Genomic DNA, 14,808 nt, shown 5'->3' with positions numbered 1-14,808 from the left:
CCTGTGAGACGAGGATAAGCACTCAAAGCAGACTTGAGACTGATGATTGGAGCGTTAATGGAAGAGGGCTTATTGATGGCACCTTTGTTACAGCAGGATTGCTGTGGAGGAGCAGTTAATAAAATATGGGTAAATTCTACTGATTAGTGTCCAGGCCTGGCAGCGAGTAGAGAGAAAGTTCTGTATTGCCCAAATTAGAAGAGGTTTCTCTCACTTGTGTTTACTGTTGAGTTGAGAAAAAAGACTTGCTCTTCATGATACAATGCATTGATAACCTTGAACTAAGTGTACTGAAAGTCTTGAGTAGTGATGTTAGCAGGGCTGAGGTCTACCGGATGTGCCAAGCTAAAGTAAAGTAAAACACTGTTTTACTGAAAGAAATAAACTGATTTTTCTTTATAATGTGGGGTTGGAAAAAAATCTGTGTGATAGAGTAAAAATATGGTAGGCTGAGTTGGAAAGCCTAGGTGTCCCTCATCAGGTGACTAGGAAAATGAGGTCAAGTGTATGGTATATGCTGTGTTCATGATCCTTAACATCGTAAGGTGCACAAAACACCGAACAATAATCCAGTATTCTCTTCATATTGAACAAAATGGTTATTCATCTTTCACATTTATTTGTTTCTGAAAAGTTGTTGTGAGCGTGTTACAGGTTGGAAAGTTCAGCACAAATATTGCAGGTATTATGCTGATGCCCAGGGTCACATGGAAACCTACAGCTAAACCCGAAGCAGAATCCCAGTTTTATTGTTTTTCCCATGCCATTTCCTTTAGTAAAACATACCTTCTTCTGCTAGGCATGTGTTGCACCCACTAGCTCTTTCTTACCCACAGGGAAAATAATTTTTTGAAAATAATTCAGAAAGGTTTTTCCCAACGGCACCAAGGAAGAAGCCTGAGGACATGTGAATTCTTCAGGATAGAAAGGTTCAGGTTTTTTGCTGTGGACCCAAGGGGCAGAAGGACAAACTCAGACCTTTTTGTTGCTGACAAGATGACATAGTGATCCTGTTGATGCTCAGCATGGCAGATCGAAGTTTTGCCCCTCAAACCCACACGCAATCCAAAGACTCATGTAGGATGTGAGTACATTACAACTCTCAGAATGAGAGTCTGAGGTTGTATCACAGAGTCAGAAAGCTAAAGCCCTTAACCCAGCATGGCAAATCCAGCATCCTCATTAGGTTAATCCTAATTAGGTTAGTTTCCGTGATTTGTGCAGTGATGTTATGACCAGCTGTGATGTGCATTGAACTGCCTGCCGTCTTCACAGTACAGGTAGAAAACAGAAAAAAATGGAGAATAAAGATAAAGAGTGAGAGCACTGACAAAAAACCCCAAACCTTTGTGTCCCATGAAATTAAAAATGTGTTCAGTGCTTTGAGAAACATAGAAGAGGTACATAATGTGAAAAACCTTTGCTCTTCATTGCTTCTTGCATTTCAGTCTTCCTCTTGCCCTACTCTTGGACATGATCTCCTACGCCAGATTATGATGAGCGCAATCTCTCCTAAAGCTAGTGCCTCGTTCTTGGCAGGACACAAGAGAGGCAGTTGGGCTGGCAGCTCAGGGGTTGCTTTTGGGCCTGTCACATGATGTCACTGCCAGTAGGTTATCTGAGCTGTTGAAATAATTCCTCTTGACTTGGCTGTCGCTGTGTGTGACCGAGGTTGCACGACTCTTTCGAGCGGGGAATCCCTGCTGCCTGTACACGTTTGAAATGCCCTGCAAATGCACAGGCTGATCTCCAGTTCTGTAATTAAATGCACTGTTGAACATGTGAAAAAACCCTTGCGCTGCCTAAGCCACACACCTATGGCCTGGGTTTTACGCCGCTGTTTCTTCACAATTCTTGCACCATCTCTCTCACTTTTGAAAGGCATTTGGGGACTGACGTTTCCCTGCAGTTACAGATGAGCCGTGAGCTCCGCTGAGTAGCTCTGCCAGTAGCATTTGGGCACATTTTTCTTTTGTAACTTCAAAGACTGCATTAGCCCGCTGCATGATGCCTGCCCTCAGCACCGTCTCTCCTGCAGCGTTGTTTTAGATAAAAACGCTGCGTTCACTTCGCTGGCGTGAGCTTTTCAACTCCAGGGCTCTGGCGGTCTCCATTCCAAGCTGCTTAGAAGTCAGGAGAGATGCTTTGAGGAATGCCTTCCCTTTTAGCGGGCTGTGAATTGTTACGGCCACCTGCACTGCGCCGCCGTGTTGAGCCCTGCGTTGCAGAGGCGTCGCAGGGACTAGTGGGGCCTCCTAAACTTCCTGAGCTGTTGGTGGTCAGCGGTAGAGTGCAGCTATGCTTTCTTGACTGCACTATTGCAATATTCTCTGTTTCTTCTCTTCGTTGTTTTTAATAATTTGGACTGTCCATACTTTCAGCAAACGTATGCAGAAAAATATCAAGGATTGTTAATTTTGTGATAGAACTTACCATTAAAGAGAACTCTTTTATTTTAAAAGACATACGTAATTTAAAACTATTTTGGGAAGCACTGAAGGACACAGTCATGCAAACAAATGAGTAACTTTAATCAAATGAGTTGACCTTTTCGTTTCTACCCAACTGAGTGAAGTTAATCACAAAGATTAATAGTTTAACATATGCATTTACTTGGGAGATGAGGCAAAAAAATTATTTTGGGGAGCCATTAATTTTAAATGGCATATTTCTGCTACATTACTTCAGAGCTGGGTTTTTATGAGAAGAGGTTTTCTAGGGTTTTTCCCCCAGTGATATAATTTAGAAGACCAAAATCCAAACAACCGTTGTGCTATATTATTGGACAAAATCAGGTATTTAGATTGTGGTCCTTCAGAAAGTAATGGATCTGCATTAATAGTTTTTCTTGCACATATTTTACACATACTATTAGGCTTTGTGCTAGGACAAGGAGAAAAGTGGTATTAAGGGGGTGAACATTGTAATACTAAATAACAATTTTTAAAAATGTTTAAAGTGCTCTCCAGTAAAAATGAAAGTGCTGCAATCTTTCTGTCGAAGTCAAGCTGTGCCACAAGTTCACGAGGAATGAAATATGCTCAGAAAATGGTACTTGGCTCTATTTCCCTATTATTGGGAAATAATATTCTATTTGGTATTATGATATAATTATGAGGATATTGTTTAGTTGGTAATCCAGATATTCGTTGTTACATGGCTGAGATCCAAATACCAGGTTTTTTTCTCCTTTGCTTAGTTACTTGTGTTCTTGGTAAAACGGTGGGAGAATTGGCGTTCATTGGCATTTCATGATACATTTAATTCTTAGGAATAAAGGGTCATCTTTTGAAGTCTTTGACCAAGCCAAATTTGACGTACAAATTGACAAGGAGAAGGCGGCCAGTCTAGTCCACTTGTTGCCTTTGTCTTTCTCTGCTGTGCTTTCTGATCTGCCTGTTATGGATATACCATCAGAGGTGGTGGAGCTGTGAAGGCACCATCCCAGCACCACAAGGCAACTTTGTTCCGTGGTCATAGCCATCACTGTGGTTTCAAAAGACATTTCCATTATATCTTTGTATATGTGCAAGCTGTCATGCCCTTTGAGGAGTGGGTGTGCATATTGATAATCCAACAGAGGCAGTGCTTCCACTCTCTACATCTTCTCCAGGATCTGCTTGGGAGTTCCTTGCTGTCTCTTCTTCTTGCAAAACCAAAACACGGGCAATAACAAAGCCTGGCCTAGCTAAGGACTTCAAAAGATGGCCCGAAGTAGCTATTTCAGTCAATAATGAGACAAGTTTCTCAGTAAATGTTTTAAACTGTTTTAAGTGTGCTGTAATTTATTCTACGTACACTGAGATGTATGTCACTCTTAGGGGGTATCCTATCCCTCTCCATCAGTGACTGACCCTACGCTCACGGCAGAAGCACTGGATCAGACCATTGCTGCATTTGACACAGTGGAGGATCTGCTCAAACACTTTAACCCTGACTCCTGGCAAGAAGATCTGGAGAACTTGTACACAGACAGTGGTCACCATTATCGAGGCAGGAGCTACCATGACAGGAAATCCAAAGGTAGGAAAAGACACTATATACATCGGGGCAAGACCAGGATATTCCTTCACTCATAGAAATGTCCATTATTAGGTTCTGGTGCCCGTGTTCCTGTTGGAGTCACCTTGGAGGGCAAGGTACCACCTATTAAAACTAGGGAGAAGTCATTTAATCCATAATCATTTTCTGACTGAGTAGCATCTTGCCTGGGAAATCAGACATTGTGATGTGTTCACAAAAAAACCCATAGGCCCATGTGTAAAGGACAGATGGTTCTCGGCTTCACCCTCTTAAACATTGCTTTGTGTGTACTGGCATGGGGCTTCTAATTACCTGCACTATCATCCTCCTGCAAGTACCCTGCTTAGGGATTGTTCTCATTTGAGTGAGGAGTAATCACTTTTATCACATGGTGCTTAGGGAAGCATCTGGTGCAGACACCTGTATGTGCAGCTGGGTTTTTAGGATGTGAACTTCTCACTGTTTTTCATTATGTTGGAGGGGAACATTATTATGGTTTAACATCTTTGTAATTGAGCGAAGCACAGATTTCTGGGTCGTGTCTCTTGTTTCCTTCTGTTAGTTCAAATCATCCACCAAATGGTAAAGCAAAGGGATGTTAAGCTAGTGCGAACCCACAACGATAAAGGAACACTGTTCAGAAGACAGGCGTGCTCTGGGGTAACCATGCACTGAAGGACCTGACGTCTGTTAGGGTGCTCCAAGATGACAGTTGCTGTAGTTTTCACAGAAGATCTGGAATGAAATATTTTGAGTTCTCTTTTTAATATTGTCTTCCATTTCTAATTTATATATTCATATGCATTCTTCATTATAACTTTGAAATGATAATGCCCTAAACCATTTATTTGCAACTCAGATCCCATCCCACTATGTTAAGCGTGTCCTAAGCAGGGAGAGAGGATTTTAACGCTCTGTTTGTAACTTAGTGGCTATCGAATGATAAGTCTTGGGTGTTAAAAGGAATACATCGGCTGCATCTGTATTAGGGAGGAGTGTTCCCTGGCCCTGAAATCCAGTCACCATACTGCCAAATTACCAGCCTGGTCTCTGCCTACTTTTGGCTTAGGCCAAGTGTCATTCTCCCAGACCATTGCTGGGCATGATCCAGGAGCTGGCAGAGGCCAGCTGCCATTCCTGGTGGGTAGGTTGTGGGTGGCCACTTTGTCTTGGAGAGTAAGAGATAAATGGTAGGTATGTGGGCTGTCCCATGGCTGCTGACCTTTTTTGCAGGAGAATGAGCTCAGGCACATACGATGTATTAGTAGAAGCACAGCCAACTTGGCGTTCAGTTTCCAAGACACGTTGGCTATCTCTGGTTTTGGGCTGAACACTTAAAGGAATCAGCGATAAAGCCCTAAGGTCACCCACCCAGTGAAAACTGAACCCCTTTAGTTTGTTCCCTTTTGGCACGTCAGAAATTGCAGGCAACCACAACAGCCCATATTTTGTGAAAAACTTCACCTAACTGCCACTGCATCACTTCTGAGATCAGTTTGATCTTATTTAGGAGTCTGTGAAACGTGAGCTGTGTGTCCTTTATTCCCAGGCTGGATTTGGCACTGATAGGGATGTATACAAAAGAAATAAAGGGTCTGTTTTGATTTTAGTAGAAGCTGGTTGGAAACCTGGATCCTGTGCTGGTTCTGATCTCTGTATTTCACTTGAGTCTCAGATCATATTTGACCTAGTGGCCCCTATATTTAAGTGACCTTGTATATATAAAATAGCGTTTGCTGCTTTATTGATTCTGATCATGTAGGCTAGAGGTATCAATCTGAAAATTCAGACACATGAAGGTTTCTCCATTTAGTATAAATGTAATTCAGCTTCTTGCATAACAGAACACTGTAAAAACATAAAGAGTTTTCCAGTTGTTATTTTAACACTTGATCTATTTTAATAGGATTTTTTTGTTGTTGTTGTTTTGATTACAGGAATAAGAAAAATGGGTTTATAACAGTTTTTCTTTTGTCTTCATACTAAAGATGAAATTCTCTGACTGTTAGCAGCCCTCTGGACAAAAGTACCTCACCACAATGAAATACTTTAAAAAATTCAGTTAGGAATTTTTATTTAGTCATAAACTTCCAAAAAGATTAAAGGCTTGTTCTTGGATGATGTCAGGAGTAGGGAATAGCTTTAGCAAGTCCTTAATTTAGAAAATCTTGGTGGTTTTTAGACACAGTGGATCTCTGAAGAATATGCGTAGGCACTGGAATAACCTTGAAGCAAAAAGAGCAATAGATTATACGATCATTTATTTCAGATATTTATCTGTTTCTGCTTCTAGCTTGGGTTTTATGTTTTTATCCTCAGTTAGAACAGCCCTGAGGCAGATAAGAACGATCTGATGTAATCTCTGTCTATCTTTCACAGCATATCAGAACATGTCATATAAATGGTATAAATGAATCATTAATGATTTTGCTCCTATCCAACTCTCTGCCCATACCAAATTGTGCCATAAAATTTGGCTTAAGAGGCGGTGTTGCTGAATACCAATTCTGATAACAGGGATGTGTGATAAATGATATTTAAATAGTATGTTTTCTATCAGTAATCTACAAAGATAAGGGTCAGGATCAAGGAAATGAGAAGTACAGTAATTCAGCATAGCTGAAACTCATAGAATCACAGAATAGATGAAGTGAGAAGTCACCTCAGGTGTTTGACTAGTCCAACCACCCCTGCTCAAGGCAGGTTCCCCAGTAGCAGGTTGGGTGGGACCGTGTCTAGTCAGGTTTTAATATCTCCAAGGATGGAGACTACACAGCCTCTCTGAACAACCGGTGTCTGACCACCCTCCAAACAAACAAATAAAATTGTTGGGTTTTCTTAACATTCAAATAAGTTTTCCTGTGTTACTATTTGAGTCCAGTACCTCTTGTCCTTTCAAAGAAGACTCTGGCTCCATCTTTACTCCTTCCCATCACATTTTTGTACACATAGATATACAATATACAGATTGATCCCTCCCTGGATACCTCCCTCAAGAACCTCAAAGATGGAGAGTGCGTTCATTAAACCTCTATGTATGGTAACTCCATTCCATCCACAAAAGCCAATCTCACATCTCTGTAACAGTGATGTAACTCGATTGAGCTTAGAGCATTTCTTTCTGTTTACACTATTGAAGTGATATATTCGTATCAGATGTGTATTGCTAATAACTGCATGAAGTCTGAAATTTTATTTTACGTATTTTCAGTGAGCTTTGCTGTTAACCATTGCAGTAAAAGTTAACTGTAGAATCACAGTGAAACCCAGACTGGCGGAAAAGGACAGAAAAGAAAGGGGAAGAGACATTAATATTTTCAAAATCCTTAAAGAAGAGGCCTTTAATAAGCCATAAAGTACAGTGTATAACTCCTACATGAAAAAATAACAAATAAATGTTTCAAATAACCTTTACAGCAGTTGTAAATATACTCAAAAAGGTTTTCTAGCCATTGCTGCATTTTAGAAACTCTGAAAATGCGAATATTCAGCCTTAAACTCATCCTAGACTCTTAGGTAAAAAGCAGGACATGCCAAATAAAGTATATCCTTTAAAATAATTCCTTTCGCATTGCTGTAATATGTTGTAGCTGACCTCAGTGTCATAGTAATTTGGATATTACCAACATAAAGCATCTCTTAAAGGATTTAACTGGGTATTGGCTTATTTATTACTGTTCTTAGCAAGAACACAGCTAGATATAAAAAAGAAAAGAGTCATACTCTAGAATTATGTTGAACTTCTAGACAAATAGATTACTATTCTTTTAGAGAGTCACAAGGAGCATTCAGATGTGTTTGAAGAAAACCTCTTCACCCTACAGTTTAAATTTTTGAGAGCATCAATGTGTCTGCTTGATAATATTAAAAGAGCTCCTCAGAGATGCTGTTGTAAACAGTTCCAGCCATCAATTAAACATCATTTTACTTTTCCCACATGCTTGTTGGCATTTATCTTCTGTTGTTTATTCTGAAGTTTTACATCCCATTGAAAATGCTTTTTAATTTAAGAAAGACACTGTGGAATGGCTTGTGTACAAACGAAGAAAGAAAGGAGAAAGAAAAAGTTTACTGTTTCTCATTGCAGAAGTAAATCCAAATGTCATGGGGATGGTACCTAGAGAAAGGGGTTGTCTTTAAAAAGGAATGTTTTTGTTTATTTGTTTTCTGCAAATAAACCTAGCAAGCAGGAGCACAGGTAGACAGATACATTCCAGTAATTAACATGACTGCACATACCTTCGAGCTCATTTTCCCTTTTGGAAACAGTACACAAGAAGCCTTTGGCTATCAGAAGAAATTAAGCAGGTGGGACATTCTTGCAATAACATCCGACTGCAATGACAGGTTTACAAGTTAAATAAACGCTTGCTGGCATAGCCACACTGTTCTCGAGAAGGGGAGTAGTGAGATGAGACCATGAGTCTTCATGGAACATTTCTGCTGTCCATTGCCAAACAGGTTCCCAAGATCAGGCAAGTTTCACCATGCCCTTAACACTGGTTTTTAATTGTCACCACCTACAGTGGTATAGCAACAAGTTAAAATTTTAACCCAGGAATGTAATTTCGTAGAGGTTTGCAAACAGCAGCCAAAAAATTGTCGCAAATGTCCGTGTACTCTTTCTTGAAAGGTTCTGGGATGGCTGCCAGCAAGTTTCAGTGCACTGGACAGAGAGCGCAGGCGTCACAACTGCTGAATGCGTCTTCATTCACGGCAAATGTAAATAGTCCGAGTAGATGGAATACCTTCTCAAATAGCTGCCAATTTAAAGTATTCCCTGTGCTTTAAAAACTTGGGTGTTTCTCCCATTCTTCTTCAGCTTCAGGGAACCAAGTTGTCTGTTGCATGCAAACGACACTCATTTGTTTCACGGTCTCATCGAGATCTACATTCGTAATCTTCCCCCTTTGTGACAAATGAGGTTTTCCCTCGTGCTTTATGTGACAGTATTGTTGGTCACTGCAGTGAAAGCTTTTTGTATTCAACTCTTTTTTTAAAACGCTGTGCAACTTACAGCATATTATTTGTCACTGGAATAAGCTGTTCAGTTCCTTTGATTTCAGTGAAGCTCTGTCCACTCATTACACCGACGATTTGGCCTGCTTTTGCTATTTGACCTGTGCTACAGCTGATAATGGGTTTGCTAGAACCTAGAACAGACCTGTATATTGTGAACCTTGTTTCATGCAAAGTTATAATCCCTGAAATTCTGACCTCTCATTCCTCTAAAACAATAATTGCTGTGTTGAGGAGGTTTGTCTTGGCATTGTGATTTTGTAGTAAATCCAAATTGCAGCTGCTTCTCCCCAGCTTCCGTGAGAAAGACCTGGACAGCTTCCAAAATTTTCAGGTGTAGTTAACAAGGTGCTTATTGTGGTACCATCAAGACTGTACAGTGGAACAGTGAAAACCACCAGCTGTATATGTTGACTAAAGACTAAAAGCCACCAGGTTTGGTCAGCATTCGGTGTGGAGAACAGTGTCAGTGCATTTAGGTGATTTAACCAGTGGAAGATGCGGCTGATTATCATATGTATGGGACTGCATTTTCCAACTCAAGTTCAACCACACCATGGCTTCAGTCAGCTACAGCACTGCTCTGAATGTCTTTTCTTCTTCAGTACCTCTGCTCTACTTGACACAGCCCTGCACACACCTTTATGCTAGTGGAGCATGAATACTGGGGAGAAAGGCTTCAATACATTCAGAGATCTCAGAGAAATTCCCCTCTCTATAGGAGGAATTTTTAAAAGCCAAGAGTCAAAATGGCCACAACAACCCCATGCAGCACTACAGGCTTGGAGAGGAGTGGCTGGAAAGCTACCCAGAGGAAAAGGACCTGGGGGTGCTGGTCGACAGCTGATTCAATATGAGCCAGCAGTGTGCCCAGGTGGCCAGAAGACCAATGGCATCCTGGCTTGTATCAACAGTAGCGTGGTCAGCAGGAGCAGGGAAGTGATTGTCCCCCTGTACTCGGCACTGGTGAGGCCACACCTTTACTCTCTCCAGTTTTGGGCCCTTCACTTCAAGAAGGACGTTGAGGTGCTGGAGCATGTTCAGAGAAGGGCAACAAAGCTGGTGAAGGGTCTGGAGAGCAAGTCTTATGAGGAGCAGCTGAGGAAACTGGGATTGTTTAGCCTGGGGAAGAGGAGGCTCAGAGGAGACCTCATTGCTTTCTACGACTACCTGAAAGAAGGTTGTAGAGATCTGGGGGTTGTTCTCTTCTCCCATATAACAAGTGACAAGACGTGAGGAAATGGTCTTAAGTTGTGCCAGGGGAGATCTAGGTTGGATATTAGGAAAAATTCCTTTTCACAGAGGGTTGTGACGCATTGGAACAGGTTGCCCAGGGAGGTGGTGGAGTCCCCATCCCTGAAAAGTTTAAAAAACATGTAGATATGGCACTAAGGGACATCGTTTAGGGGCCCTGGTAGTACAGGATGAATTGTTGGACGCGATGATCTTAAAGGTCTCTTCCAACCAGATGATTCTGTGACTCTGTGAAAATTAAAACAGCAGCACAACACTCTTTGTTATAAATGGAAAGCCACACATGAAAAGGGATGAGAGTCAAACTAGAACTGAGCTCTGGATCCACACTTGACACACAATACTCCAGCCACACTGCAGCTCCTTCCCTTGCTGATTCACAGAATATGAACAGGGGCAAGCTAACAAGAGCAGGTCCCTTTCATGAATGCATCTCTCTAGCTGCCATAAAGTCCACAAGAGTAAGAAATTCGCTTGTTTTCACACCTTTGGCAGAAGGACCGAGATATAGATGTCTCCTTAACATCCAGGGGAGGATGATCAGTGTCTGGGAAGTTTCTGAACCCATTTCCCCTATAATGTGGGCAAGTACCTTCAGTGAGAGTTAGTCATTTTAACATCTTGGAGGATCTAAACCAGCACCGTTTCTCCATCCTGCTGAGGTCCTTCTGGAAGGCAGCCTAGCAGCATGTGGACAAATTTCACTAATGTGTTCTCAGACAAACTTGCTGAGGGTTCACCTAATTCCATTATTCAGATCATTAGAGAAGTTCTTTAATGTTGTTGACCCCAGAGTTACCCCCTGGGGAACACTGCTAGTAACGAGCCACCAGCTGTACTTGGAAATGCTGACCATCTTGCTCAAGACTCTTGGACCTTCTGGTTATCTACTGAATTTGTAGTGCACCTATGCGCAGTTCAGCTGCCATGATGCTACAGATCGCTCTCAAAAATCAGCAGATGCCTCTTTTGCTTTCACCTCAGCACCAGCAAGACAGTTGTCTTACCATAGCAGACTCTCAGGCTGGTCTATCACAATTGGCCCTTGGTAAATCTATTTGGTCTGTTCCCAGTCACCCTACTGTCTTTCCGTGGACATTGCTCCCAGGAGGATTTACCCCTTAATTTTACCCTGGGCTGAGGTTAGGCTGACTGGTCTGCATCTGCCTGAATCCTTCTTGCCTTGCTTGTAGCTGGTCTGTGACCGTGGCAAGGTGGCTGCCATCTCTTACATCTCACCCTGGTCTGTGGCTGATGTATGAAAAAAAAGTGTGAGATGTTAGGGCCATGTATGAGTTGAACAGATAAAGTGTTCAAAGAAACCCTAACAGACCACCTGTCTTTTTAAAGTTAATCACTGACCAGCAGCACAGGGTTTCCCTCCAATCTTTAGGGCTGTCCCTTCTGAATAAAGCATGGTATTAGCTGGAGTCCATGATTCCAGCTGTAGTTCTGTGTGACATGAGGATGGATTAAAGCACAGGATTTAAGAGGAAGGAGGGGGCAAACTCTGTACCCCGAGTATCCAGCTCACTGCTCCAGTGCATCTTTTTATGTCTGCCTTGCCTTTAATTTGAATCTCTAATGCAGACACTCTGTAATAGTACTTTGAAGTTATTTGTGTCCAGTCTACACAACCTTTGAGTTCTAGTTTAAAATTAGGACTCAGTGTTTTCAGTCCTTGATAAGTAAGGCAGCAGGATTTCGCACCAATTACACCAAGGCTTGGTTACATTTTAGTCACTGCAGTGAAGTGATGCATGAAGCTGACTGTACTGTAAAATCTCATTGTTATATGGGTGAGGAAATGGACTGACTCCGGACAGTAAAACAATCCCCAGACAGGGAAAAATGCATATTGAAGCTTTCAGCGGAGAGAGTTGTTCAGAGCAAAATGTGTTCTTTTGTTAGGGGGCTGCAAACGATGGTCTACAGCTAATTAGGCAATGGGAACTTTCTTGGGTGTCAGTGTGATGCTACCAGAGTACAGTATTTGCTGTTCACAGAAGGCATTGCGAGCTCACCGTATCCCATCAAGCACTGTAATTCTGTAGATCAGAGCCCAAAAGAGCATAGGTGTTTACCTCCAGATGAATTTTACGGAGGATGACTTGTGTATCTCTTAAACCCTTTATTAAGTCTTTCCTTCTCTGCTTTAAATTATTTCTTTTCATGATTTCACTATCACTCAAATAAGACCTTTCTGCTATTGTATTTGTCCATTCCAACCTGGACTCTGATGCCTGAGCTACGGCAAAGTGCAGGGAATTCACATCTTAACTGATAACTCTGGAATTCGGGGTCCCCAAAACTGCTAGTAAGTCCGTGTCAGAATGCCTTGAGTATGATACCAAGGAGAATTCATGCAGTTTTTCTGAAGAAAATTTCCCATAGGATTTTCAAATACAGTTTGTCATAGACAAATATAATAAAAAAATGTATTTTGGTACTAATTAATTTCAGAATTCCTGAAGAATGCATCCAGAGAAAGTTTTGAGCCCTCATTGAAATAGCTGATTCTTTCATACTGCATCGGGAAAAAATATATGCTAATTATCTGGTTATTCCCTCCTATGCTTTGAGCCAGTCAGCAGCTTTCCACAGTACTGACTCAGCTATAGCCTAAGAGATCCTGCAAAGGCTTCTGAAAGTCTTCAAAACCAGTCTTATGAAGGCTAATAAGCAAATTCTTCCCCCCAGCGAAAGCCCTTTGCCATTTAAATTGACTAGCTTAAGTACTGAAGTTAGTATGTGCACAACAGAAGAGAAGAAGACGATCAGAACGGTCTGAAGGCTGGTTGAAACCAGCATAAACAGAATCCAAGATAAGGACACCCAAGGAATGCCTCTTCTGCAGCCACCTGGGCCCTCCATAGTCCACCATAAGAGTTTCTCCAAGCCCAGGTTGCATGCCTAGTGACTACGCAAAAATATTAATCAGTTCCAAGAAATAGACTGAATACGTATGATTATTTCAGGAAAAATAAAGAATACTTATGTAACCGGGTGATAGAAGCGTTGGTTGAGGCAGCATACGGTATGCGTGATAGGCGGGGTTATCCCCCGCGCATCCAGCGCTGCGAATAAAGGAATGCTGCTGCTTAGTGCTACACTGGTGTTAAGGAGTTTCTTCCGATTTCTCTGTAACAGTGGTAATAGGTATCAGCTCAATGCAGGAAGGAGGAGCCTGAGGGGAAATCTCATCTGTAATAGAGCAAATTCTGTTCAGTCCCCTGGACTTCTGGACACAGATGTCAGTTCATGTGACCTGGGTCTAGGCCCTCTTTAATGACCAATTTGTCGCTGGAAGCCTTGTTTCCTATGTTAAATCAGCCGAATCAAAGCTGAATTAAGCCTTTGAACAGTTTATTCTATCTCTGTCTAGAGATGCACCATCAGCAAATGCCATCCTAGTCCGCAGCCAGCCTGTCCCAATAGGAGCCTCGTATCGGTATCCATTTCCTTGGATTGCTGCAGTGGCAGAGGGTGCACGATCAAGGCTTTCCCCTCAAGAAGTTGCATTAAACATGAAGGCAGAATATTTTCTGCCCTGCTCTTCCTTTTGTTAGTTTTTCCTTCACATCAATCAGCTGAAATGAGTAGTAGCCAGATACCTTTTTGCTCTATTGGTAAGCAAAGCTGATGGCAAAAGTCCTGATGAGAGTCTTTAGAGGAATGGGAAACACTTCCCTGCGAGAACAATTAGCCTGAGAGCCTGCAGTGAGAAGGGATGGCTTTGGAGAATGACAGCGAGGAAGAAAATATCATCTTTTAAAACAAAGAAATCTGTATTTTTAGAGTCCTGGCTCTGGATATTGGGTGTGTATTTTTCTCCCAGAGCCAGGGCTATGCCAGCAGCCCCATTGATTTTGTGCTTATATCAGGAGGAGGATCTATACCTCTTTCGGAGAGATACTAGCTCTCTGGAGAGAACCACTGAGATTTCATGGTGAAATGTATCACAGTTGCTATAAAATTGCAATTTATCTGCGAAATTCCCATTGACTGAGATAACACCTTGCCAGAAAAGTGAAGCTGCTGTGATATTCTATAATAGCCCTCATGACATTTACGTACCCTTGCCGCTTGCATATCTGCCTTATGACTCTCTGCAGGCCATACGATATTTACAAATCACAGCTTTTTCCACGATTTGCTTTGCGATGTTGACACGGACTGAGTCACCAAAGGTATAACGTGTCTTTGTTGGAGGTTTTCACATGTTTATAGCAAAGCACGTGCATAGGTGGACTCAGGACCAGACATGATGCTGCGCTGTTAAACATGCCCATGAAAATCTGTTATGTTCACAAACGCTGCCTCATTATCTCAGTTCTCATCTGAGCTGTTCCTGTTTTTCTGTTGATGTTTCTATTAGCAAATACAGTTTGGGGAGGGAAGTCAACACAAGTTCACATGTCCTCCAGTCCTAAATGAATTATTGAGCTTTTGAATATGTAATTGGTGGGCAGAATCCTAGGGGAAAGAAGAAAGCCGAAAAGGAGGGAAAGA

The 14,808-nt window shown here is 41.8% G+C and overlaps 1 protein-coding gene across 1 annotated transcript in view; it reads left to right on the top strand.

The window, feature by feature from the left end:
• Positions 1-14,808, top strand: part of PDGFD (platelet derived growth factor D) — an 85,833-nt gene that overhangs the window by 57,630 nt on the left and 13,395 nt on the right. The window contains exon 5 of the mRNA XM_010140064.1: positions 3,822-4,023. Within this exon, the coding sequence (XP_010138366.1) occupies positions 3,822-4,023 (202 nt within the window). The remainder of the gene's footprint in view (positions 1-3,821; positions 4,024-14,808) is intronic.

This window comes from Buceros rhinoceros, unplaced genomic scaffold, assembly GCF_000710305.1.
Source record: "Buceros rhinoceros silvestris isolate BGI_N320 unplaced genomic scaffold, ASM71030v1 scaffold1027, whole genome shotgun sequence".
In the NCBI taxonomy this organism is placed as follows: domain Eukaryota; kingdom Metazoa; phylum Chordata; class Aves; order Bucerotiformes; family Bucerotidae; genus Buceros; species Buceros rhinoceros.
The sequence above is the reverse complement of the archived record's forward strand: the minus strand, read 5'-3'. Positions and strand labels throughout refer to the sequence as shown.